Genomic DNA, 25,821 nt, shown 5'->3' with positions numbered 1-25,821 from the left:
TGTGCTTAGAGTATTTCTTGAGATCATTCCATGTTCTAAGTATTTTATAAACCCAGTTTAGGACAGCACATAATAACCAGTTGACCAACAAACAGAAAGATTTGATTTTGCGTAGCTTATTTTTACCCTACTTTTTATCGATTCCCCATACAAACTTCCGCTCCCCTTTTCACCCCCTTAAAGGATGATTTCTGGGATAAAAACTACCCTATGTCCTTCCCCGGGACTCAAACTATCTCTATACCACAACCAAATTGGTTCAGCGGTTTAAGCGTGAAGAGGTATATAACAGACAGACAGACAGACAGACACTTTCACATTATAATATTAGTATGGATTTACAAGCCAACATTCAAAAATATATTTACACGACCTTATTTTCAGTGTCTTAGAAGCGTGTAAATATATTTCTGGAACGTTTGCTTGTAAATATGTTTGCGAAATGCGAACTCGATATAATTCATAAGAAGAAATTATTAAGATTCATTGCGTAGAAGTATTTTACAGAATGTCAATATTTATGGAGGAAAATGGGGGATACGTTTGTATAGAGTCCTAGCTTTAGATAGAAAATGGTTAACTAATAAACTAATCACTGTTTGCTAAAATAAATATTGTTTGTTGCAGTTCTCAGAAAACAACGAAACACTAAGCGTCCTCAGTCTCGTACCGGCCGTAGAAGACGACGGGAAGTTCCTTATGTGCCGGGCGGAAAACAAGCACATTCCAGACTCGGCCATCGAAGACAAATGGAGGCTTAATGTGCACTGTGAGTTCTTGCACTAAACGCGTGTTTCTCTCATTGCGCTGGATTCCTTGGTAGATTTATTAATGACTTTACTGACCTGTTCTGCCGACCGCCGACGCAACGCGGGATGTAGCTGGTGACGTTTTCAAGCAAAAAATGTCGCATTGTATTGTCAGTTAAGATAAAGTTTTATAAGAGATAAGATAAAGATAAACGACGCATAATTAGTATGTAAGATGCCATTTTTTGAGACCCTTAGTAACATAAAAAATGCCAAAAATGTTAAATCACACTTATATGAGGTCCAATTCTATTCTATCTTTCTTTAACGAATAGAAAATGCTTTGTTCATATTGTACATATTTGAATAGAATAGATAGATCTTAGATTTCCCAGATCGGAACCAAGCCTAGCTATTTATCGACCAATGCGGTATTATGTTGCCTAAAATTTGACTGGTGTATATCGTGGTACTATATGATTATTAATGTCGCATGAAGTCATATTTCAATTAAAATGAACACATCAAGATTAGTTTATATTCACACACTGTATTGTGTATTAAACGCTATTGCGATAAAACGGCTTCGCGACGAATTTTTATTCGAAAGATCGGAATGATAAACTGTTGCTCAACAGAATCGGAATCGCGATAATCGTTTGATCGACAAATCGGTTTCGGGATGAACGTTTTGTTCAAAACATCGATATCGCGATAAGATGATATATCAATTTGATTGTAAAGGGATTAAAGTAAAGCTCGAACTTCTTAAACATGCATAATACATAATATTGTCTTCGGTTACCGCGATAGTTACTCATGAAATGAATTTCACATGCATAATACATTAAAATTCACATATCAAGAATTATCTGAGTTCACCCCTAAGCCAATCTGTTTAAGCTTCGTACGGTTGAAGGACAGTCAAAGGCGCAACGCTACGTTTAACCATTATTGTTCACAGACGTTCCGATAGTGGATCTCAGGATGGGCTCCAGTCTTAACCCGGACGAGATAAAGGAGGGGGATGACGTGTACTTCGAGTGCTCCGTGCGGGCTAACCCCAAAGTGCATCGACTAGTGTGGTTCCATGATGTGAGTATGCAAATCTTACACGTTTAAAATTAGATAAAGTAAATTTACAGTATATAACAAAAGATTCAGACTTTTTATAATATGAATGGGAAGGGTAGAGCCAAGAAATAAATTAAGATAAAACACCTTTGTAGTAGCAATTTAATCAGAACCCCTACTGCCAATTACATTCGATAGCGTGACAAACGTACGCGTTTGTATGGGATTTTAAATTAAAAAAATTTAATATGTTTACCTTCTAACTAGTCCAAACAAAGTTACGAAGTCAAAAATTGTGTTCCAAGCATTTCCCTCTATAACTTTTTTGAGCATCCGTTGCCTGACCTAGTACAGTATACGCACAAGTTGTATTATTTATTAGTTAAATATTTCATCAGATTTAAAATTTAACTGTCTTAATGTGTAATTTTACTCATTTTGTATCTGACTTTTCATTATTTCTTTCAATCGTTCGTCATGTTTTAAATAATGGCATTTTTTGCTAAATATTATGAATTAAGGACAAATTTTAATTCCTGAATGAACTTATAAATATTATAAAATTATGATTCTTTCTAGATGAATTCAAATAAGTAGTCAGTCAAAATCTATTCTCGTAACTTCATTAAGCTTAACTCGGACAAATTTCTGGAATTGGTCACTTACATCGTGAATTTATCAATTTTGACGCAGGCTGCACTAGCCTTCCCCAACCGTCAAATAAAAAGGTCCCAACTACAACAAAGATAACTAAGGAACATGAACTTAAATTGAAAGTAGATAAGTCTCATATTGCAGTGAGCATCTAGTGCTGGGAATTTTGGTCAAATGCTGTCCAGTCTGTTCCAGAGTGGACAGTGAATGAATAGAACAATGCGTAGGCCGTATTTAGCTAGAACAAGATTTAATTGAAGTTGGATCAAGCGTAATGAATGATGAATTGATGAATGACATTCAAACCTGTAGGTACGCGAATTCTATTCTTAATAAACTATCCTGAAAATAAAAAATGCCACATAAAGTCCGGAGAGAGTGGCACCGGTATTTCTAAATGGTGAATCAGTGCGGGTTGTAAAACACTTCAAGTATTTAGGACATATACTATGCGATAACATGCAGGACGACCTAGACATGACGCGTGAACGAAGGGCCCTGGCAATACGTAGTAATATGCTGGCGCGCAGGTTCGCTAAGTGCTCTAAGGAAGTTAAGCTTGTGCTATTTCGGGCATATTGCCAAAGTTTTTATACTTGCCAACTATGGACGAAATATACACGAAAAGCTTACAGCATCCTTAGAGTACAGTACAATGACGCCTTGCGAATTCTGACCAAACAACCACGGTTCTGCAGTGCGTCAGCGATGTTTGTTGAAGCCAGGGTACCTGACTTCTTTGCCATTATTAGAAACCGAATAGCGTCGTTCTGGAACAGGGTACGCATTTCTAATAATAGGCTTATTGTGACAGTAAATGAAAACATTTACCAAAATGCGTTTTTCCTGAATTGGTTGTCCGCGCATCAGCAACCGAACCGTAAGTAGTTTAATTTTTTAGTTTTTAGTGAGTTTTATTTTATTTTTATTCTATTTTATTTTTACCGTATTTCTTTTTATGTTTTATTGTATTGTATGTAATGGGTCTATTGCCTGAATAAAGAAACATTCATAAATACTGATGATCCGATTAAGATCATAGTTAATAATCATACCCCGGTTTGACGGGGTCAAACTTTTTCCCTTTCGGGAGTTTCGTTTTTTCCTCAGTTTTGTATATGTTAACTTTGAAAAAGTTGTTAAAAATTAATAATAACTGACTGAATTCAATATCGTTGTTGGTTATTTAATCAATTCTAAGAATCATTTTTAATAAGACTCGTTAAAAAGTTATTAGATAAACATTTTAATATTTTTAATTTCTACCATAATTAATATTATGATATCTAAACGAATTCACGCATTAAGCCTTTTGAGAACAAAACTTAAAAGTGCGTATTATTATTAATTGAGCAGTGTACCAAAATGTTTTTTTTTTTTTATAATTTATTAGTCATAAGATACTTATAGGGTTTCATCGCCTACTTGAACTAATTTTAATTTGCTGGCTATTTTAATCTTTTCTTGTAATTTAACTTGGAAATTGTAAAACTCGCTGATTGTAAAATAATAATTTGAAAATCCTCCATAACATTAATACACTTGTTATTGGTAAATCACACATTATGAAACTACTTTACCCAACTTGTGCGTAAAGTATTCTCTATTTATTCTGAAGGAAAAATAACAGTTACCGCTCGGCCTTTTGAGGGCTATAATAAATTCCTGCAAGCCTGCAAAAAATTGCCGTCCTATGAAACTCAAAGGGGAAGTTTTTGCCAAATTAATGTTGTTCTTTTGATACTGCTGACGGAAGCTGACTCAATTTGATTACCTACATTGTGTTTTTTTAAGATCTGCGTGTACATTTTCTTATTCGTAGGTATCCGTTCTTTTTTTTGCATTCTGTATTTTGTTGTTGTTATTCTTACAACACTGTATACATTATGCAAAATAACCTTTTGTCACTTCCGGTCACTTTCGATATAGGTCACGTTTCTGAGGACCTATATTTTGTTTCTTATGATGCTACTTTTGGAGGACGTCACTTTCGATGTAGGTCATTATCTGGGAATGTGACTTTCTGAAGGCGTTATTTTTTGAGTACGTAACTTTTTTAGCATAGTATGATTTAATCGTATATTTTTTGTATTTTTTGGCATATTTAAAAGAAGAGCCATCCGCACAAAAAATTACGACTGGAACCTCAAACAGCCGCAAACGTTGTTTTCCTTAAATAATTTTCATCATGCTGATACGTCCGCGAGCGAGACTACAAATTATTGTATTAAAGAAAAAATTTTTAAAATTTACCGCTTCCGGTAAGACTCGAACTTGCGACCTTTTGGACCTTTTGGAAGAGCGATTGGACCGGTGTTCCAAAAGATCGCAAGTGCAAGTCTTGCCAGAAGCGGTGAATTTATAAATTTTTCCTTTAATATAGAATTTGCTGTTTTCCAAGTTCATTTGTTGTTTTTCAAGACCAAGGTCTGGAAACTCCAAGTGTTAGTACTTTTGAGTGACTAGAAAACCCGCAGTTGTACCTCCATAAGAGCAGCATGCTCGCATACCGCGGTTTGACGACCCCTTTACTAGTATGCATTTTTTTTTCTAGAACACCGAGATCCTCCACAACGAAGCTGACGGCATCATACTCAGCGCCCAGAGTTTGGTGCTCCAGAGGGTAACCAGGGCTGCAGCTGGAGATTACACCTGCATGGCAGCCAACAGCGAGGGCAAAGGCACTAGCAATCCCGTGTCCTTGCTGGTCAGATGTAAGTCAAGACTCCTTTTATCCAGGGTCTCATCTACAACCAATTGTGCTTCCTCATATAGCGGTTTCTTACAATCTTAAACAGATCATTGGTTCATCTGGTCTAAGAAGACGTCCACTGCTGTGCTAAATACAAACCTCAAGAACCCGTCGTGCGTGTTCTTCAGAAAGCGGTTTCTTGATCCATTGAGCCATATCTTCGTATTCAGGGTTTAGGGTTCTGGTAAAATAAAGATTTTACATCCATGATAATCATAAATTACCGACCATATTTAAAAAAAATCATAACTGCTTTTGATCCCGTTCACGAAGCAGCTGTCACTATTCGTTGCGGTTATATGCGGTGTTGACAGTAATCTGCTATCCTATGTTGTGTCGATGTTTCATTTGCCAAATAAATTGACCCACATTTTATTCAAAAACCACTTACATCATTTTCTAGTTTAGAACTGGTATTCTGCAGAAGTAGGTTAAATTTGCGACATTTCTGATAAACTGATGATTTAAAAAAATGCATTCGGTCAAACTAAACATCTCACAAAAAATGTTTTGAGTTGTGATAGTGTGATTCAGTAATCGCCAGCTGTGCGGCTACATGACCTGACCATCGCGTGAGACTTTTGCCTTGACATTTTTCTGTAATAGGTGTAACCCCCCTGGGTTAAGAAAATGTCAACTGTCTATATAAAACCCACCACGTTCTCACACCAAACGCAAATCCAAATTACGTTGCAATTTTTAGCTAGAGTACTGCGTAAGCTGACGGTTTAAGTCGACGTTCGCCAGTTGGACGATCTGTGATCCCTGAATGATAGATATATCTGAATAGATGTCGCATGTGAGAACCGTAAAATGTGCCTAATTTTTTTCCGAACTGGGTTCAACATGACTACTTTAACAGTTTCAACAGTTCACAACCTCATTCAACATGATAATACTGATGGTCTACTTTAAATACTTTAAATCAACATACCTACTACATAATAATTTTAAAATCAAAATTAAATTAAATTTTTAGAAGCGCTGGCTGGACGTCGTGATGACGGACATGTAGCAAAGTAGGCACATTTTACGGTCTGTGGAAATGTTCGAACGAATGGTGAACACCAGGATTTTTTTATAATTTTGACCTCACTTGGGCTTTGTACTTTTAGAATTTAGAGCAGTAGAGCGATAAGGCTGTGTGGGGGGAAGGTACCCAGGGGATAATTCAGGACCCTTCCACACCACCACACTTGAATTTACTACACTGGAAAATTCTACTGAATTTGCGTCATCTACATCAGTTTAGTGACCCAACCTGACCTTCATCTATTAGGTGTAGTGACGTGGTGAGGGAATCGAATCGTTTCGAGTGCATTAACATGTTCTATTCAGATATATCTGTGGAGTTCGGACGCTAGACGGATTTCGGTCGGACGCCTAAATTGGTCGCTAAATGCTTAAACCCTGACAACGTTTAGAGTGTCACATATATGAGTCGTTCGTGTCATATTAGGTTTCCAACGTGTTTGATTTCTGTTGTTTGGAGAAGAAAAATATTATGAGAGGCATAATTTCAGAGTAATTGAGATAAAAAGTAAAAACTCGCACGTTAGCTATTTTTTCCGTCGCAAGTTCTGTACGGGGGCCATATCTATTGTCATACATGCGATAATAAAACAATATTTTTTTGTTGTTTTTTTTTACAAATAAAAAAATCATTTATTCATATATGTATATCAAAAACGAATATAGATAGTTCATGATCAGCAACGCAGGCTTCGTCAAGTGCTTACAACAACATATCAGCTATAGGCTTCGTCACCTACTAACATAAATAACGATATGATGAAACAATATTTAATTTATGTATTATCTTTATCCTTCCTATTTAGTTTAAAATACTCACATTCTAAACCGTTATTAAGACGCTCGCTAAAATATATAACATGCTTACTTACCCGCATTTTACCCATAGTAGGGTTTAAAACTAGCATTTTCTTTGAAAATGCTTTAAATTCCCGAGCGCTTTTGTGGAATGCAGCGTAAAGGCTCGGGGCGAAATTAATTTACCAGGTAACGGGATAAGGGACACACTGGTTATTATTAATTTTCTCATTAAAACGCTTCATGGTTATTTGGGGAACTAAGGCCTTGGTATCCGTTTGACGCTGTCAAATCGCAGCGTATCGCGTAGAAATATTGCTCTTTCAATAAAAAGTGACGCTGCACGCTCGGCTGTGTCCGAAATCCGGCGCGCGACATCCGAACCGGAATCCAAGACGAAGAGTATCAGAAATAATTGAGTGTACGTATGTAATTATTACTGCTTTTACAAATATTTCTAGTAATGATAAGAAGTTTTTTTTATTTCACACTATTTTTTTTAACTAATACAATGATGAGACCATAGCAAATTCGTTCACATCGCAACAATCAGGAAAAAATCGAAAATTTAAATGCCTGCGAACATGGTAGTATTATTATGAGACGTCTCGCTCTGATATAAAATTATTCAGTCCATCTTTAGTTGATTAATTTCTCTTTAAATATAATATTATCCTTACCTATATAAATATAATTTCAAATTTTCTCATTAAACGCTTCTAGCTATTATCTTGGCAAACTTGGCGCTATCAATCTAGATTAAATCTACAAACTTTGATAGTTTTCTTGCTATTTTCATCATTATAGAGTTTCAGTCTTATTCTTCATTATTCTGGTGCCATGAACCAGGATAAGTATAACTTTTTCAAAGTAATATGGCAGAAATTAATGGAAACTGAAATTGGTGACTATTGCTAGAGGTTATTGGCGATAAACTAAAGTTTTCAGAATTTTTATAGTGCTCTAAGAATCTGCGAATGATTTTAGGAGAGATTTAGTGCTGCTTTTTTTTGTTCTGTCAAGAGAATTTCTACGTTCTAATATTCTTTCATCTGTGGGAGATCCGAATCGGGCATCAGTTTTTGCGGAATTTTAAATTCAAAATTAGACAACAGGATAATTAGTGTTTTTAAAGCTAGTAAGTTGTGGTTTTCCCTACAAACTCAAAGGTAAGGTGTGGTGAGCGGGTTAGAATCTGAACTCTCGTACCGTTGAGTCTTTATAGGTATGTCAAATCGATTACGAGTATATCGCGTACCTCCGTTGGGAATCTTCTGTCGACCATCGTGATACACCACAATTTTATCGGCATCGGCTGTATAATGAGTTTCACTTGTCCTCGCACTTTTTAAACGTTAAACCAAATTGCACCCGTCAAACCGGGGTAAGGTGATGAGCAACGGTATTTTTCCTTGAATCTTTTTACTATGTCTACATACATCATGTATGGTATGACCATAAATCATCTTAGTCTCGGTCGAGTAACCAGCTAAGTAGCCGATTGATTTACCAATATCCTAAAATTAAATTACACCTTTTGTCAACAGATGCACCAGTATGCGCCCAACAACGAGATGGGGAGCTCTTCGGTGCCCTCAAGCATGAAACCGTGTCGTTACACTGTTCGGTCGACGCTAACCCGGCTGTCACGTCGTTTCATTGGACGTTCAACAATTCTGGAGAGCAGACTGATCTAGCGCCTAAGTATGTCATCATTCGCTTGCCCTTCTTCCTTCACTTGGGGTCGGGGCAGAATGTCTTTTTCCTCCATACCCCTGTGTCGTTTGCCATCTCATCATTCACCTTCATCCTTCCTTCCTATTATCTCTCACACCTTTGCTCCTTTTTTCCTTGGTTTTGCTTTCGTCTTACATATCTCCATATCCATTCCCCAGCATATGTATTGTAATATAATGCTCACCTAAAAACCTAATCCTTAGATTGTTTGAAAGGAAGCGGAGGTCTCTCATGTTTGTGTTTTTTTCGTGCAGACTACCGAGGTGCAACAAACTCGATCAAAGTTTATTAGACATCGTTCTCGCATAGTCTACACGACCCTTCCCTCTCTCCTTAAGTAGTCGGTCCGTGACTGCTGACGTTCGTGGCTTCATTGTGATATTGACATACTATGCTAATGTCTCAACCAATTCTCATCACCTAATCTGTCAAGGGTAATGTCTAACCCGTCTGTTAGCAGTTGTCTGTCAAGGTTTGACAATCTTTGGGCTATCTGCACTAAACATTTGATATAAACCTCCCAACTATTGTCAAATTCGCGTTCCACACTAAAGCCGTATTCTTTTCTCAGGTTATTCAACAGCAACGGCCACAAGTCAACGTTGAACTACACGCCAACCACCGACATGGAGTACGGCACGCTGATGTGCTACGGAAAGAACTCTGTGGGCCAGCAGAAGGTGCCGTGCTCATTCCAGCTAGTGGCGGCTGGTGAGTCGGTGAAGCTGGTCTACAGCATATTTGCAAATGATAGTTGCAGCGTCTAAGGAAGGGTGTTGAGGAGGGAGTCTACAGACTACATCGACTGTACATAATCGAATCTAATAGCCGATCGGCATTTCTTATAGATCTAATTAGGAACTGACTAGTACAAGTAAAATATTTTGGTTTAGATTAGAGGCTCTCGGCTGAATGTTAAGAATTATTAATTCATTATGTCGTAAGCTGTCAAGTGCAAACTTTCTGAAGATTATTGTGACCGTGAAAATAGGTTATGCTCGCCCTTCCCGCAAATTATTGCCATTTGTCGCCTTTTCCATTTTTTTTTGTGTCAATTGAGAAAAAGTGATAATTAACTCTTTAACACTTTTTCTTAATTAAGCCCATCATCGTGAACCTTGTCAGAATGCACAATATCAGCTATCGCCAAGCGCATCTTGACGTCTTTGGCGGTTAAAGTGATAAACTGTCAAGATGAAAAGCTTCAGTCGAAAATCATAGAAACCTAGTACTGGTTGTCTCTAATAGTAGTAGATTATGAGTATTATGATTACGCTGAGAATTATAATAAGTATTTATATTAGAGTTATTTTCCCAGGACGTCCATTCCACCTGCAAAACTGCACGGTGGCGAACCAGAGCATCGACTCCTTATACGTCGAGTGTGTCGAGAACTTCGACGGCGGTCTTCCCCAGACCTTCCTCATGGAGTTGCTGGAGCTGCCATCTTTGATTGTGAGTATTAGTTTTCTCGGGCTTAGGAATTTTTTCCTCAAAATTATTCTCAATTTAGGAATAGTTATTATTTAAACTTTACTTTTGATAAGTGAAATCAGATTATATTTGACTTTGGTTTAACAGGTTAGTTCCGTATTTAGGAGGATTCGGAAGAAATGGAATATCTTTAATGTCATGTCAAGAACACAGCAAATTGAATACATTTTAGCCATTTGCAAAAATAATGCAAAATGTAGCTTTGTCGTTTGTCTGTCTTTAGCTTTGTTTAGTTTAACTTTGTCTAGGTTTTTATTTGCTCAAGGTATAAGATGTTTGAAATAGTTGTTTGAAACTGAATGCTTTTGGAAATATGATTTTTTCTAAATTCTTTTAAACATAAATTTAATGTTTCTAAAAAAGTACCAGTACTAAATATATTCATGTCAACATTCCCGTTGTTAGATTTTTCAACGGTTTTTGTAACTATTTGATTTTCAAATAAAACCGCACACAAAGCAAAAACTAAAAAAATACAATAAAATTGGTTCGAACTGAATGCGAAATTCGCGAAACTGTCCAAATACTTGACAAACAAACAATGCAACAAAAACGTTCCACAATCATTTGATAGCGTTCGACAAAAAAAATTTGCAATGGCACTAAGTGTTTTCAGAAATATGTACAAGTCGATTTTTCACCCTAACCAGTTAAACATGACCCCAGATTCCATGACCAATTGTATTTATCCAGATAGCGTAATAATACGGGTTCTTTTGTGCCTTTGACTCGCCCATGCTGGTTGTATATGAATGGTCCTGTTTTCAACCCGAGAGGCATCGCGTTGATTTGATCGCGCCGATACAACATGAGCAGGCGGTTTATCGGTACAGTATCCTATCGGTATCGGTAATCTTGTTTATGCAAAACTACTTTTCCGTTCGTTTTTAAATTGCTGTGTTTGGCGTAAAATGATATCGGTATTGATTCAGAAATGTATCATGTAGTACGTATACTGTTTATATTGTCACTCAAATAATTATCATTTACGTATAAAAAAACATACATAGTTATAGAATTAACAGAAGCGTTTACGAAATAAACATCATATACAACGGAAAAAATGACCAATGACGCTGGTGCGATTCCAGCCCCGGGCACTTGGTACTACACTGCAATGACAAAGGAGCCAGATGAGAGAACTAACTTAAACTGACAGCGGGCCTGAAATGGAGGCAAGTGGCCCACAACAGAACCCAATGTACAAACATATTTCATCAATTATTTTTTAAATTAAGCTCAGGCAAAAGACACTGGAACTGTCATAGGGACAATCATAGGACGCGAGAGGTATCATTCAGAGTAAATGGGCTTAATACTCGTAGAATAATACACTACACTACAATGACAAAGGAGCCAGATGAGAGAACTAACTTAAACTGACAGCGGGCCTGAAATGGAGGCAAGTGGCCCACAACAGAACCCAATGTACAAACATATTTCATCAATTTTTTTTTTAAATTAAGCTCAGGCAAAAGACACTGGAACTGTCATAGGGACAATCATAGGACGCGAGAGGTATCATTCAGAGTAAATGGGCTTAATACTCGTAGAATAATAGAATAGAGCAACAACAACAACAACAACCTTGCCTTTTGCTTTCCTTTGTATATGATATTTATTTCGTGTATAGTTAAAAAATTAGAGTGACTACTTGTAAAAAATACAAATAAAATATTTTAATAAGAAAGTAATTTAATTTGTTCTTAGAGAAGCTTTTACTGTGAATGGAATTCCCGTTTTGGTTAATACAGTTTTCTTTGTTACTTACACTTATTCATAATCACCATATTGGCTTTCGTTGATATTGAAGTCCCTATTACTTACAATATCTACATAATTAATACTTAATTATTGGTATGAATTAACAAACTTACATTACATAAACTGTTTAGAATTTCGATACTCCGATTCCAGTGTTCCTGAGACCATTCATTAGTTATTCTAAATTAAATTTAAAGCTAAAACTAGCACACAAGCTAAAATTTGTCTATAATATTTTAATATAGGTAGCTAATATAACACACCCGCTGTACATAGTGGAGATTAAATTAGTTTCGTAGAGTTATGTATCAAACTTTGCTTTTACTACGTCTTTAAAATTTCATCAGAGCTTCGATATAAGTTTGAGCTAGACGTGATAAAATAGAGGCATAAAATTGTCTGTTATTAATAGTGTATTGAAAAAAAAAAAAGAAAATGGTCGACGTTGTCTGAAATTTTATCTTAAAAGATATATAAAATCGCTAATATCGCTGTTTAGCGATAAGTTTGTTATAATCCATTCTATATATTTGTATTTTTTTATGTTTTGTTTTGTACAATAAAGTATTTTGCTATTTTAATGTATCTTAGCCAATGGAGAATACTTCAGATTATTGAAATGTTTTGTTTTTAGAACCCAACCATACCATATCACTTTTGTCCTTTTTAACAATGTATTATTTTCAACAGGTCCGCTACAACGTCTCAACTAACCGAACACCCCCTTTCTTCGAGATCAAAGGACTGCCGCCCGGCGTCAGCTACCGCATCGACTTATACGCCGTTAACGCAAAGGGTCGAAGCGACGTGGCAACCATTGAAACTGTCACCCTGAAAGGTCAAGCCAAGTATACTGGTAAGCTGGACCCAAGATAGTGCCCTGAGGTACACCCTTACTTTTAGAATATTATTAACGTTAATTATAAATATTTATAACTGAATTATAATGGATAATGTTCAAGTTCTAATACAATTGCAAAATCGTATCTATAAAAGAGCTGAGCCTCCATAATTACATCATAGTTTTAACCTTTAGTGTCGCATGCGTTAATAAAACCGAAAAAAAAAACATTATCTTGTATAACAGTTAATTTCGGCCATTAACTTAAAGTTATTGGTCATGCAAATATATTTTAATTCAGAATACACGTGTATATCTGAAAAATTGCACGAATATTTCACCGAACCGATTCGAAATCCCTATATTATTTATACGGTATGTTAAAACCCGAAGTCACTAATGAAGTCAACTGCGGTCGTGCCGTATTTCCTGATTGCAGTCGAATAAACTACCCGCGGCCGAGCAAACCGCCAATTTGAGAAACATTTGCACTAAAATACTGTGCCAGTATATAAAATCGCTTATTTAACTAGAAAATTGATGGTTCTTACGACGTTTGAGAAGTGAGTGATTACGCTTGTAATTGTGTGATTATTTAAAGTTGACTTTAAATTCGAGGCTCGAGTGCTTTGACACGGTGCTTAACTTTTACCTGTTGTTTTCGAAATACACTTTAATCCTTTAATAATAAGGTACACTTTACTCAATCACCTGATAGGGAGATTGCACGTTTTAGAAGGTCGAGTACCTATAAAATGTAATTGAGTATGATTAGAGTAATGGTGTTCGGATCGACTGGGTCTAAATCGGAAGCGATCATGCTAGGCTTGTGTAAGTTGTGTACTAACATAAGTTTTACATTAAAGTGACGAAAAAAATTATAAAAGGGGGTGGTTATAAATTTTTCACAATTAATATTTTTTATATTTTACTGGGTTAGACAAGAATTTATAGGAATTTATTAGGATTTATGTAAGCTAGAAATAAATACATCCAATACGAACCAAGTTTGATGCGGAACAACATTCAACCAAAAACAACTAACATTTATTTATTTTATTTATTTAAACTTTATTGCACAAAATATATACAACAATATACAAATGGCGGACTTAATGCCAAATGAAATTCTCTACCAGTCAACCATAGGGCCAAACAGAGACACTTACAATTAACATTAGAATCAGAATCAGAATCATCGCATTTATTCGTGATAAACTATGACATACAAAAGTATAAAAGAACAAAGAAATATAAACATAAAAATAAATAGTTTACCACGAAATGGTCCCGCCTCAGCATAATGCTAACCCAAAAGTCAGCGCTGATCTTCCGGCGAAACCATTTTGAGGGCCACGAACGAACGCAGCTGTACGACACGGCCCTATTTTAAAACACAGAACGCGACTTTGCGGCGGCGAATGGGCGGCGATCAGCGCCATCTAATCTGCCGGTGAGATGTCATGATGACATAGAGGGCCATGTCGTACATGTGCTGATTAATGTATTATTTATATAAAAAAATAATATATAACACTAGTATTTATAGACATTGTTTTATGTTTAGTCTCATCAACGTTCAGCGTTTATTGTTCTCTTGTTCAATTCTTTATTTATCTCCGTGAAAACATCTGTATAACAAACGATATGTCATAGTAAATTCACATATTTTTAATTCTTTTTCTACTAATTTCCCGTTTTAGTACAAGAAATGTTAACTACATCAAAGGCAATAAACGTCAGAGCTACGTTTATTTTCCGACATTTGCCGGAAGACGACTGCATTAAAAACTGCATACAATAAACGTTACCTGCCAACTGATCGTACACCGTATTGTTAGTATTTAAAGTATAGTTTCCTTTGTTGATTTAGATTGTAAAGTTTTCAGTCTCTATTTTATAACTTGCCGTAAATTAATTAAACAGAACTGCATCAAACTAACCTGTGATACTGTCTTGGTACACAATTGTATTTTTGTGAATTCGGTTTCTGAAGTATAATTTTGTGGAGTGATGCATTTTATCATTATAAGTAATATGAAAGATAGAAATAAATGATAGTGTTATTTTGAAATATAATTTACAATATTAGTGCTAATAGATCAGGTATACGTAATTATTGAGGGATTTTTTGTTCTCTTTGAAGTTTGTGACATAGGTAGTCGTTACAGAAAAATACACATCATCATCATCATCATCATCATCATCATGTCAGCCGATAGCGTCCACTGCTGGACATAGGCCTACCCCAAGGCTCGCCACTCCGACCGATCCTGTGCCGCTCGCATCCACCGAATTCCAACCACATTTGTATATACCTATATAACTATATTGTGTGTTGTGTATTTTTAAATTTATTTGTATTGCAATTTTTGACATGTGTTTTTGACATTAAAGATTGATTGATTTATTGATCGTTTTCTTAGCGCTAATAAAATAATTTGACTTTTTCCGTAAGTTGTGAAGATATAATCAATTACTTATCTATCTTAAAAGTATCAATTAAAATATACAATTATTTCTATCAACAAATTAATCCGTCCACCCATCCATCCTCCATACACATATCTTAAATTTATTATTTATTATTGTGATGATATTATTTATGTTCATAACTCACTCGTGGGTTAATTTGCCTATCTCCCTACCTCATCAATATTTGCCTTTGCTTCACTCAGAAATGCCATAACACTGACAAAACTGAATATTTCATTTCATTTCATTCTAGAATATTGTGATAAATACATAATAAATAATTGTGTTAGCGGTTCATATTACATGTATATTACCTCTGCTAAAATCCACAATATAAATGCCTCGTCAGTAAGCTAATCTTCTTAGTTACATAATCATGCTTTGAAGTGTCTGGTAATTAAGCATATTTGTTTGGTATTATAAAACTGTTTACCTAGTTCCCTTTAATGCGTTATTTGGAAATCGTTGTTTACACTTGTGCGTTTTGCGTGGAATTCTTAGATCTTCTTTGATAGCGATTTTATTTAGAAAACTAAGTACATGTGATCACGCTTTAGGAAAGACAGTTGTATTAAATACATCAGATTGAAATTTCTTTATTACATCAAAATGTGGTGCGCCACTAAGAACATCATACATTATATTCATAGAAATTTTACGTTTATGGTGTCACTCTTACACTCTGCTTGCCAATACAAAGCAGTTAGCTCGATACGACTATGAATATATATGGGGCATTTTCTATGAAATTACCTTATTTTCGATGGCGCTTACACCGCACAGCGCCGTGCGGCATTTTATTTATATCGAAGCATCGTTAATAATGGCGTAAGCGCCATCGACAATAACGTCCCTTTTAATAGAAAATACCACATACAGTAAATACTGTGGTGCGGCGTAAGGCGCTTAGCACAGATCCGATTCGCACGTCGGATTACCCAAAAGATTATTTAGCTTGGGTCTGTTTCCGTGAGTTTTGTTTGTTTTAATGATTCATACTATATTTACGCCTATGCCGGGAGGCAAGTCGACCGATGTCAATAAAAATACCGAATAACATACGACAAAGAACTTTATTATTATTATGTTTAAATTAAGAATTTGACATGTTTTTTTTTCCTAAAACTTGACAAGAAATGTAAAAGTTTTAATATGGGGTCGAAATAAATGGCTATTTTATTTTATTTATTTTATTATATTTTCATAAAACAGTATTATTTCGCCTGTCGTATGAATTTTACCTGTAATCGCAGTGCAAAATAGAAAGTAAACAATATAATTTATTAACTTATATAGAGTATTATCTGAAATAATTGTATAACTCACATCACATTACCTATGGCATAAAGGTTCCATTCGAGTTAACACTGTAGCTGTATTAAGGTTGCAGCGTCGTTGTTGCCGCCGCTGTATCTGTCAATTTCCTTGATAAGGAGTGGTTTGGAAAAAAAGTTGCAGCACTATGTGAATTGTAATTGTAATTGTATGTCACTAACCTTATTTCATTCTAAGTTTTGTTGTATTTACTAACACTATATGGATCAAAATGATTCGAATCAAATAAATAATTGAAATTGAATTGAATAAAATCAAATACAAACGTATTTAAAATAAAAGGGCGAATTCAAGTTTTCGACTTTTATACTCGTGTGATCCTTTTATGAAACTCATTTCGTTCGTTTCATAAACCCGCACTCGTGTTTTAATGCCTTTCATTATGTAGCAGGTAGCAGTCACATGAACTACTATTTTGGTGCAGGTGAAAGCAACACGCTCGGCGTCTCGCCAGTGTTAGCTTCGATAGCCGCCATGTCTGCGTTGCTGGCTACATCTGTGTGTGGAGTGCTGGCGGTTCTGTATAGAAGACACGCTAATAGACATCGGGGATTGCCGGCGAAACACGCGCCATTGAGGTAAGTGCATAGAGATGATGACACATTAGAGTTTTGAATAATTCACGGTTAGTTTCACTAGACTTATATTGACCGGGATATAGACCGTGATTACCTTTTGTATTATTTGTGAGCTCCCGATATTTCGACGCAGTTACATGCATCATGTTCACGGGTCGAACATGAACGTGAACATGATGCATGTAACTGCGTCGAAATATCGGGAGCTCACAAATAATACAAAAGGTAATCACGGTCTATATCCCGGTCAATATAAGTCTAATGATGACACATGTTGAATTTTTTAACAAAATCTAGTAAAATAGATAGCAAATGAGCAATTTATCACAATAATTACAATTAGTGCAAGACTGTTAACTTGACATATTGCTGCCATCACTTTAATATTAATTGACATTCATTAAATAAATAATAATTATAATAATTTGACAAGTTAATTCAATCAAATGTTATTTTATGTTGTTTTTAGTTGTTTTTTTTGTGCTAATAAATATTTTTTATTCTTATTCTTATTCTTATTCAATCAGAAATTATTGTATCGGTGCATTGTTGACGTTGCTATTGTTGAAGTTACTAAATTAATGTATGAGACTAACTAATAGGTTACTAAACCACTGATACGCTAATATGTTAATTTTATTATGTTACCTTAATTGCAATGTGTAAATAAGAATTAATAGAATAGAAAAACTGTACTATTGTGTGCCCTTACAGGGTGTCATGAACTGGCTATATAAAATGTAACACCTTATTATGTACATGACAATGCAATATTGAATAAATGACTAAATGACTAATGTGGATATTAAAATAATATATGGAAATAATACAAAAATACAGGACTTGTAAGTTTCAAAAATGTACCATTCGATTCCTTACATTTTATTAGAAAAAAGATTGTATAGCAACTATATACATAAACGCAATATTTCACCGACAAAATCGCATTTTTACTTATTTTCCATACATTCAAGATGGGCTCTCAGTGCCCTTGATGTCACGTTCACTTATCGTTTTGTTAGAAGCATTTCGCGATTGAAGTACGACTGTCAGATTTTGACTATCATTTCTGACTTTTGTATTGCTTTAATGCAATGGGTCCCATATAGACATTTGATCCTAAAAACAAACCTGATCAATTGATACCATTAATGAAAATTTGTCATCTAGCCTATTGTTTGAGTAGATATTGACTATTCCAATTTGGATGGAAGGAAACTAGTTAGTTGTTTTAAATAATAAATGAATAAATACTATAAAAAATCCTTACACAAATTGACTAAGCCCCACAGTAAGCTCAAGAAGGCCTGTGTTGTGGAACACAGATTACGATATACATACGTAATTGTTATATTAATAAATTATATAATAAATATAAATTGCTCTGATATTTAGATTAAGGTAATATTTAAAACTTGACAAATAAAAAGTGCTTGTTGCTAGGCCTATTTGAATAAAGAATATATTGACTATTGACTATTGACTAAACTTTAAAAAAACATACACAACACCCATGACTCAGGAACGAATATCTGTGCCGGTCATATCCTGGTCAATATAGCGGCGAGCGGCGGCCATAGGTTGGAGCGAGACACAGTGATCGGACCTTCCATTCCCACCTATGGCCGCCGCTCGCCGCTGCCGCCGCCGCGCAATTTTGTGGCCGCGCCGTTAATATCGTTCCTTTTGCCCCTAGCGAGGCAATGTACACGGAGCGCCCAGCACACACTCCTACCCCCGTAAAAGAAGCGGAATCCCGCGCAAGCAGCACAGAGCCGCGGGGGGAGACGCGCGGGGTGCGCGGGGCGCTGCTACATGCGCCTGATCCGAGAGAAGACGACGCTGATCCTGATATCATACCTTGTTTATATGGTGAGAATCCACTGCAATATTTTCCCGACTTGTGGAATGTGGAATTTGTGCATTTTTTCTTCGTGGATCGAGGAAAGTCAACGTGTATCGGGCTACCGATATAAGGGTCAAACACAAAACTATGTTCACGTCTTTCCTGTAGACATACCTAAATGTTAAGGGCTATAAAGTTTAATTTTATAAAGTTTAATTTTTTTAATTAACCTTAAACCATATGAATCTTTTGCGTTTTGAACACATATTAAATCACATTTTTTATGAAAGGGTACTCCTGTTATTTGGATAAGTATGATAAAATCATTACCTACATGCCCACAAACTGTTAACTAATGTCCACAGGAGAGAAAAAGTTACTAAACTAAAGCATCTTGCTTAGTGTCTGACTTTCATTATAGAACAATCTGATTTCAAAATCTGTGAAAAAGTCCACAGTTTCTAATTACGTCTTTGTCCCTAGAACGGAGGCCAGTCTCCAACGGCTACATGAGCCTCCAGCGGCCTCCCTCGGCCTCCAAGATGCCGAAGGTGGAAGAGATCCGCGCGGACCCCGACGGGGCCTACTACGCGGACCTGAGGAAGAAAGATTATAGAATACCTTTAACTAGTGTAAGTATAGGCTGTAACCCCCAGAAAGCAAAAAGCAGCCTATATTTTTTATGCTGAATTTTGTGGCGTCTGTTTGAAGCTAAAAAACAGTTTTTATACAGTTCTCTTATTTAAGTACTGATAAACAACATATAAGTAATACTGTCCGCGCGCGAATTCCGTGCACGGCTGAGGAATGTTAGGAATGTTGGGCGTCATGACCGAGTGGTGTCATTTTGTACGTACGGGCGCGGCGCACACCCTCCCACTTCCTCGACTTCCGAATGCACGGAATTGGCGCGCGGACAGTAGCTTGACTTGTACAAGGTAGAACTTTGTAATTCGAAAGAATCATATTCTTCAAATAATATAGAGCTATAAAACTCCCGTGAGACTCAAACATATTAGATTATTTTAAACCGGGTCACTGACGTATTATTAAGTCGAATAGCTCGACATGTTTCGGTCCAATTTACGAGGACCGTCTTCACGGAGACACGACACGGCTTTGGCCCGCAGTACACGCCGCGCCCTCGACCAGTGAAGACGTGTCGTGTCTCCGTGAAGACGGTCCTCGTAAATTGGACCGAAACATGTCGAGCTATTCGACTTAATAATACGTGAGTGACCCGGTTTAAAATAATCTAATATAGAGCTCCTTAAAACGGATGCTTTAAAATGCAAATGGGTGAAAATGAGGTTGAAAATGTTTAATGTCTTCAACGTGGACAAAGTCTTGTGACAATTTATAAGATACTCACCAGAATTTCAAAATATTATTGTCAATCAGTAAACATTTATGATGATGGTCCCATGAATGAAAAAAAAAAAAAGTTGGTCCCTATAGTTCCTTCAAATCTCTTTTGTTTGGGATTAATAAAAAAATACTAGAAGAATTGTTTTGTTGATGTGGGTCCTATCAGAGAATTAGGCTTTGATAGAACCCACATCCCTCATAAAGTAATACAAATGTTTTATTAACCTGTGTGATAATTCACTACTGTTGTTAACTAGTAAAAATTGTTAGCTATTATCTAGAGGAGAGACGACTTTTGCTTTACATAATTACCCATAAAACCCATCAATGGGTCTTATGATAGTTCCATTTTTGATTTGTACTAATCTTTTTCCATTGTTGCAGTCGTATCATAGTTTAGGACGAGTGAACAAAGGCGTGAACGCCTGCAGTCCATCCTCGGCCACGGGCGTGACGTCATCTCTGACGGCGCACCGACTCCGGCCCGAGGTCGTCACGACGTCGCATCGGGTACAAGAAAGCTGTATATAAGTAGATTAGGTTAGGGTATGGCGCTTGCAAGTGTAAATTGAAAATAGTTGGTTCAGAAAGGTCTTTGGGAATTGTCCCGAGGAATTAATTAGGAAAGAGTTCAGGAAGATACTCTGTTTCATCTCGATTGTTCAGACTCTTCTGATAGATGGAACAAAGCGCGACACAGTGAAAATATCACAGAGAAATGTCACTATCCTGTTGTATTTCTCTCGCGTCGAGTAATAGTCTATGACAGTTTCGTCAAGTCTGTTTTGGTTGAGATTAATTAAAAAATACTAGAAGAGTAGTTTTCACCAAATTTATTACTAAAATGTTACATTTCAAAAGGACATAATGTGCCGAACTTCCAAAAACTATCACAGGGAAAATATTTAAAAAAAAGATTCTTGTTTTCCAGTACGTATAGTACAAGTATAGTATGATGGAATTTTATCGTCAGTGACATGCGTCACTTATCTCACTTGATAGGGTTAAGTACATCGGTGATCGTAGTGTCAAGCACAGTCCATAAAATAGCAATGTTATATTAGATCTACAACCAGGGCAACAGGATAGTGGTAATATTAATCATTTTGAGCCCGGGGTCCACACCGTAGTAGCAACCGCGCCAATCAGTCACTAGCAGCGATATTAACTCCATTACTTAACGCCAAATCAGGATATATTTATTATGAAAATGAAAAAAGTAACTGCACTGGATTATGTGAGAAAGAAACCTGTTTTAATTAAGAGAAGAAACCTCTGGAGACAAAATACAATTTTAATTTGTGAAAATAAAGTTTCAAATTAGAATAGAACGGGAGAACTTTTTATAGACCTCTGGGCGGCTGGAGGGCAATCAAAATTAAAATTCTTTGTTTAAATATCAACCATGATTTTAAGTAATACCCCGGCTCCAAAGTCCAATTTAAAGTCACGAATGCACAAAGATCAGCAGAACGCGCAAATAATTATGGAGTTTTGTAATGTCTTGCTCAATTGATATGAATATGGGAATAGTCATGTTAGCGCCATTTCCCTTCAAATTAAATCTGCAGTCAGATCTTGAATAACGGTAATTAATTAATTATTTACAAAAATCTGAATAAATTATCCGTAAACAAAACCAACAAATACCTAAAATTAATTTTTAACATGCAGAAACGTCTGCGATCGATGCTATTAAGCTGCTTGGGTGAGTTCAAGTCTCCCCCAAGGCAGTATTTTTTCCACTTTTAAATTTATTCTAAGCTAAATACCTAAAAAACAATAAAGTCTGGTATCGCAACGCAGCGACCACCGCCTTTAACGCAAAATATCCAGGCTAAAGCAAAACGTGATATTTTGTATAAAACATGGGCGGTAATTAGAAAAGTTATCATCTTTTGCATCGACTTGAACAAAAAACAAATGAAGCGTCTAGGCGTTATTTGTTTAATCTTCAGTTTAAAAAAGTCTGTTATCTAATTACCACGTCCATACAATGTAAAATGAATGTGTCACGGTAAATAATTTGCAAGAAAAGATGTTAAACATCAAAGTGTTATCTATATTATTATCTTTTAAGGTAATCTTATCTTTATCTCCGATCTATTAAAAAGTATCCGCTGTCTAATTACCGTGACCATATAAAATGCAAGTTGGAGTAATTATATGCCTAAGGACAGAATCCTAAAAATATTTAACATAAAAGTTATCTATCTGACTGCAGTTCCCTCCGTTGTAAATTCTCTGTATAAATAAGTATTTGACTGTGTTCCTTTAGAGCTCCTATTGTAATCTTTTAACGAATTTTGTGTACAAATTAATAGATAGTTTAAGAGTGTGATACGTTTTGTTTCGATGCTATAGAACTTTTATATGAGGCCTAAGAATTTTGTAAACTTTGTTTAAGTCGCCATTAGCTCAATTGTAATAACCTAAGAGATGAGATCATGTTCCGTTTTGATTTATTTGTAATCTCGAATGTTTTCAAGTAACTAATGCTTAAAAATATATCTAAGATTAATAATGGTTGGAAATAATTTAAATTATATTTCGCTTATTCGTTTAACCATATTAATGTGTTCAAATGTTAATAAAACTAAAATTACTGTATCATAATTATTTGCATGATGAATTCACTGCCTCTAAAAATTGTATTCATTTTCCAGAAAAAAGTAACAAGGTATGTCACATTTACATTTAATTTATTCCACGAAGTGTCTAGACAAAGTAACAATAAATAAAGTAATTTCTAACTACACTCACGAATTCACAATCAAATAAGAAAGCTTCTAAATATTTTACGTATGAAAAATGGATGAAAGAATTCTCGAAATTAGAACCATTATTAGAAATAACAAACGTAACACATTAAAGTAACAAATGAATAACTTACAAATGTCTCAGAGAGTTAAAAGAAAAACAAACATAGTTAATGATAGGTAACAAAGCGTAGGAGATAATAAATTGGACAAATATTTAACGCCGGTCAAGGCTTCGTTACGGGGAAGGCCGAAAATGTAATTTAGTTTAACACCCTGCAGATCGATCTAGAAGAAGTTGTGGCGGGCCTCGAAATATGCGGATTGTCCAATAAATAAATTCAATAAAAAACAAATAAGGCAACATTTTCCCTGCAAAATTTGTTGGCTCTGTTCTTCTTTTGACAATCTTATATTACTCCTACAGAACAATAACTTTCCTTAACCATTGGAACGAAGAAAATATCTCGCAAGCTTATACCTATAATGTGAGCAAATAGTTATTAATGAAGATGCTCCAAAATTTACTCATGGAATAACATGCAAATCATGTTGTAGGCAATGAACGTTCCCTTTATTATAAAAATTGTAATACGGCTTCTTTTGTTTGAATTTTCAAAACGCTTAGTAACAACTATAATATAATAGAGATTGTATGAAACACTCTTGTCACGGACGAATTACCTACTCTTTCTCGTTCTTTAAGATTTATTAAATAAAAAAAGTGTCAATTAATCACATGTTTTCCAACAAATTTCTAGTGCTTATATTTCGCGCATGATGTGAAGCAATGTATTTTAACTAAAGTCAACAGCCCTTTTTCGCTAACAGGTCTGCAGATCTGTGCATAGTTCAAAACTTAAACCGGAGGCCGATTTGATCGTACTTTTTACATCAAACTGATATCTAAATTATGTCATTTCGTTATCATTCACGCGTGCATTTCGAAACGCACGGGAACTTAGCTCATCGCGAGTTTGTATACACCTGACGAAGTCTGCGTTCCGGAACTTGCGGGTATATAATTATGGTCCCTGAATAAAAAGATAATATAGATATCATTTTGAAATGGCCGCCCGCTTTTTTCCTAGCCCCACCCACGCCTTGACGGCCACACGCGAAGCGCCGTTAAATCGAACGACAACATTTATCTACCAGTTAACTCAATATCCCAGTTAGCCCAGTTGCCTGTTGCCGCGCAGGTTATAAGTTTCACACATACGCTTTAAACTGGTGTAAATACACATTACACTTTAAACGGAGTTTTATGAGGTTTGAACTGACAATGGGCAAAGTGAGCTTTTGTCAAACAGTATTAAAAAGGGCGTGAAAAACGTTCATGGTATAGTTATGACTTGAGTTTAATGCTGTAATATTTTCACATGAGATATTGAGAGGAGTACATAAAAATCTTTTAAACTTTTTGTGATAGTTAATTCAAATAATAGGTTTATAAGTAATATGTAATGAAAAATTAACTCGGAGAAACTTATACCTCGCGCTTTTCACATACTTGGTTTCACATTTTTGCGGGCTAATTCTAATTTTAATTATAGGATATAAATTCGATCTGAATTAGATGTGGATCGGATCTGTCAGTATCAAAAGTGATGAGTTATGCTATAATTAAAGTTAGAATACGCCTGTTAATCTAATTATTATGGTAACTAAGTGAATAAAAATATTCCAATTCTACTCATGAATCCATGACAATAAAATACAAATAGGTAATTGCGATCACTAATGTTTACAATCGTAAAAAACCTGTGTTTGTAGATAATAATCCAAGCACGAGAATTCTTTCGCTTGTCAAATCATTTATTTATTGTTGCTTTGATTATAATACTCGTATATCTTGCCATACAATTACCGTGTTCGTAATTCGTAACTTAAGAATTCTATTCACCTATTTTATGTAACATAATGGGGGCATTTTCTATGAAAAGGGACCTTATTATCGATGGCGCTTACGCCGCACAGCGTCGCGCGGCATTGTATTTATATCATTTATAATGGCGTAAGAGCCATCGACAATAAGGTCCCTTTTTATAGAAAATACCACAATTTCTCCAATATTACTTTGTCGTTTATTGTTACAAAACATCGAGAAATTATCGAATTGTACTACTTCCTTCAATTTTGTAAATAGATTGTATGTAACTGTTCCAAAAAATTATTGTAAATAAATAAGTATTTGAATACCTAGTCCAATCCGAACTTAAAATGATAAACATGACATCGCGGCAAGATACAGAACGTTGACATTTTCACTGTTATTGTCACCTGTGTCACCAAAACGACTAAGGGAAATTCCTTATTTTTATTTTAACAACCATGCTGGCTATAATCAGTAGAGAACTATTTTTATTTATGATAGACAATAGGAATATTTTTAATTTTTATCTTAATTTAAGAATAAACTAATCAAAGATTAATTTATAAAATGTATTGTTAAGTAAACTGGACTATGAATTGAGGTTTTTAGTAAAAAAGGGACTTAATGTTAGTATTAACTGTAAAGCGTCTATGGTACGTCCCTTTTCTATTAGAACACCACATTCTAAC

General features: G+C 35.4%; 1 protein-coding gene across 1 annotated transcript in view; it reads left to right on the top strand.

Moving 5' to 3' along the window:
* Positions 1-21,260, top strand: part of LOC134748342 (hemicentin-1) — a 217,455-nt gene extending 196,195 nt beyond the window's left edge. Inside the window, exons 7-17 of the mRNA XM_063683111.1 lie at positions 628-769; positions 1,714-1,844; positions 5,032-5,191; positions 8,607-8,763; positions 9,368-9,507; positions 10,115-10,251; positions 12,745-12,910; positions 17,130-17,283; positions 18,980-19,155; positions 19,613-19,761; positions 20,882-21,260. Coding sequence (XP_063539181.1) covers positions 628-769; positions 1,714-1,844; positions 5,032-5,191; positions 8,607-8,763; positions 9,368-9,507; positions 10,115-10,251; positions 12,745-12,910; positions 17,130-17,283; positions 18,980-19,155; positions 19,613-19,761; positions 20,882-21,028 — 1,659 coding nt within the window. The 3' untranslated portion in view covers positions 21,029-21,260. The remainder of the gene's footprint in view (positions 1-627; positions 770-1,713; positions 1,845-5,031; positions 5,192-8,606; positions 8,764-9,367; positions 9,508-10,114; positions 10,252-12,744; positions 12,911-17,129; positions 17,284-18,979; positions 19,156-19,612; positions 19,762-20,881) is intronic.
* Positions 21,261-25,821: the final 4,561 nt, after the last annotated feature.

This window comes from Cydia strobilella, chromosome 16 (assembly GCF_947568885.1).
Source record: "Cydia strobilella chromosome 16, ilCydStro3.1, whole genome shotgun sequence".
Taxonomy (NCBI): domain Eukaryota; kingdom Metazoa; phylum Arthropoda; class Insecta; order Lepidoptera; family Tortricidae; genus Cydia; species Cydia strobilella.
Note: the sequence above shows the minus strand (reverse complement) of the source record. Positions and strands in the feature narration are given on the sequence as shown.